General features: G+C 34.6%; 1 protein-coding gene across 1 annotated transcript; it reads right to left on the bottom strand.

Moving 5' to 3' along the window:
- Positions 1-654: 654 nt before the first annotated feature.
- On the bottom strand, positions 655-930 carry LOC118013395 (costars family protein ABRACL-like). Its single transcript, XM_035009328.1, has one exon. The coding sequence runs from the start codon at positions 898-900 to the stop codon at positions 655-657; it is 246 nt and encodes an 81-aa protein (XP_034865219.1). The 5' UTR covers positions 901-930.
- Positions 931-1,703: the final 773 nt, after the last annotated feature.

Here is a 1,703-nt window from a genome sequence, read left to right as displayed (position 1 = left end):
TTCTCTTTTCTTTTTGATAAGACTGGCTAGGGATTTATCTAATTATTTCAAAGACCCACCTTCTTGTTTTGTTGATCTGTCCTACTGTTCTGGTTTCTATTTCATTGATTTCTGCTCTAAACTTTATTATTTCTCTTCTCTTGCTTGGTTTAAGCTTTATTTGCTATTCTTTCTCCAGCTCCTTTAGGTGTAAAGTTAGCTTATGTATTTGAGATTTTTCTATATTTTTCTATTTATTTTTTTATTTTATTTTTTTAACATAGTTACATGTTTTTATTACATAAACATTACAATATTCCTTGTGGAAGCTGGTCTTCAGTTTTGCCTCTTGCTTTTATGGAATGTCAAATATCTGTAGAAATTGTCCAAGAATGATTTATGAAACGCCTTTGCACCCCTACCAAAAAAGCCTCAATGCCTACATTTTTCCAATCAGATTCCTGAGGAAAAAAAATAGGTTTTGTTTATTTGACAGTGTAATATATAAATTTTCTTTCAAGGTATATAAAAAAGACAGACTTTTTAAAATAAGAGTCTCCTTTTGTTTACAAAGTTCTATAAAATACATTAAGTATGCTCGTGTTTGTCCTTTGACTTAATATTCTGGTTTACCAGAAACAAAAAATAACAATAAACAAAGATATGCAAACTACATTAATCCTGCAGCAATATAATGTCCACATCATCATGAACACCTTGCAAAAGTAGCTCTCCTGGGTATGTAACAATCTTTCTTCGTTTTGCAGCTTTGAGAGTTCCTACCAATGCTTCAAAGAAGTTGGTACATTTGTTGTCTCGGAAGAGGACCCCAAATTTTATCCTTAACTTCCCATCAGCATTTTTTGAACCCAGACGATGAATTTTCTCCACTAAGAGGTTAATTTCATGATCCACATTCATTGCTGCCTATCCGCCTCTTTTTCTTTTCCGAGGAAAAGCTGGTGCAGCATCAGTCTGGACCCAGTTATCTTCTTCAACACACTGAGGAGGAAGAGACTGAGGAAGGAAATGACCGAGGCAGAAAAGAAAGGCTGGTCGAGATTTTTCTATTTTTTTAGGAGAGGCTTGTATTGCAGTTCACTTCCTTCTAAGGACTGCCTTTGCTGTATCCCAAAGGTTTGAACAGTTCCATTTTCATTTTCATTAGTTTCCATGATATTTTTTTCATTCTTCTTTAATTTCCTGATTGACCCATTCATTCTTTAATAAGATGCTCTATAACCTCCTTGTGTTTGAGTTCCTTCCAAATTTCCTCTTGTGATTGATTTCAAGTTTCAAAGCATTGTGGTCTGAAAATATGCATGGAAGAATCCCAGTATTTTGGTACCAGTTGAGACCTGATTTGTGACCCTGTATGTGATTTGTTTGGGAGAAAGTTCCATGTGCATTCAAGAAGAATGTGTATTCTGTTGCTTTAGGATGGAATGCTCTGTATCTGTGAAGTCCATCTGGTCCAATGTGTCCTTCAAATCTGTTTCTTCATTGATCTTCTGCTTAGATGATCTGTCCATTGCTGTGAGTGGGGTATTGAAGTCCCCTACTATTAATGTAGTATTATCAGTGTGTTTCTTTACCTTGGTTTTAATTGGTTGATATAATTGGCTGCTCCAAAGTTAGGAGCATAAATATTTATATTTGTTAGATCTTGTTTGATAGACCCTTTAAGTATGATATAGTGTCCGTCTTCATCTCTTACTACAGTA

Source organism: Mirounga leonina, unplaced genomic scaffold (assembly GCF_011800145.1).
Source record: "Mirounga leonina isolate KUSES-001 unplaced genomic scaffold, KU_Mleo_1.0 Mir_101283, whole genome shotgun sequence".
Taxonomy (NCBI): domain Eukaryota; kingdom Metazoa; phylum Chordata; class Mammalia; order Carnivora; family Phocidae; genus Mirounga; species Mirounga leonina.
This window is presented reverse-complemented; position numbering and strand designations above follow the sequence as displayed.

Excerpts from the sequence above, each read along its gene's own strand:
- LOC118013395 (XM_035009328.1), bottom strand. The coding sequence starts at position 900 with ATGAATGTGGATCATGAAATTAACCTCTTAGTGGAGAAAATTCATCGT.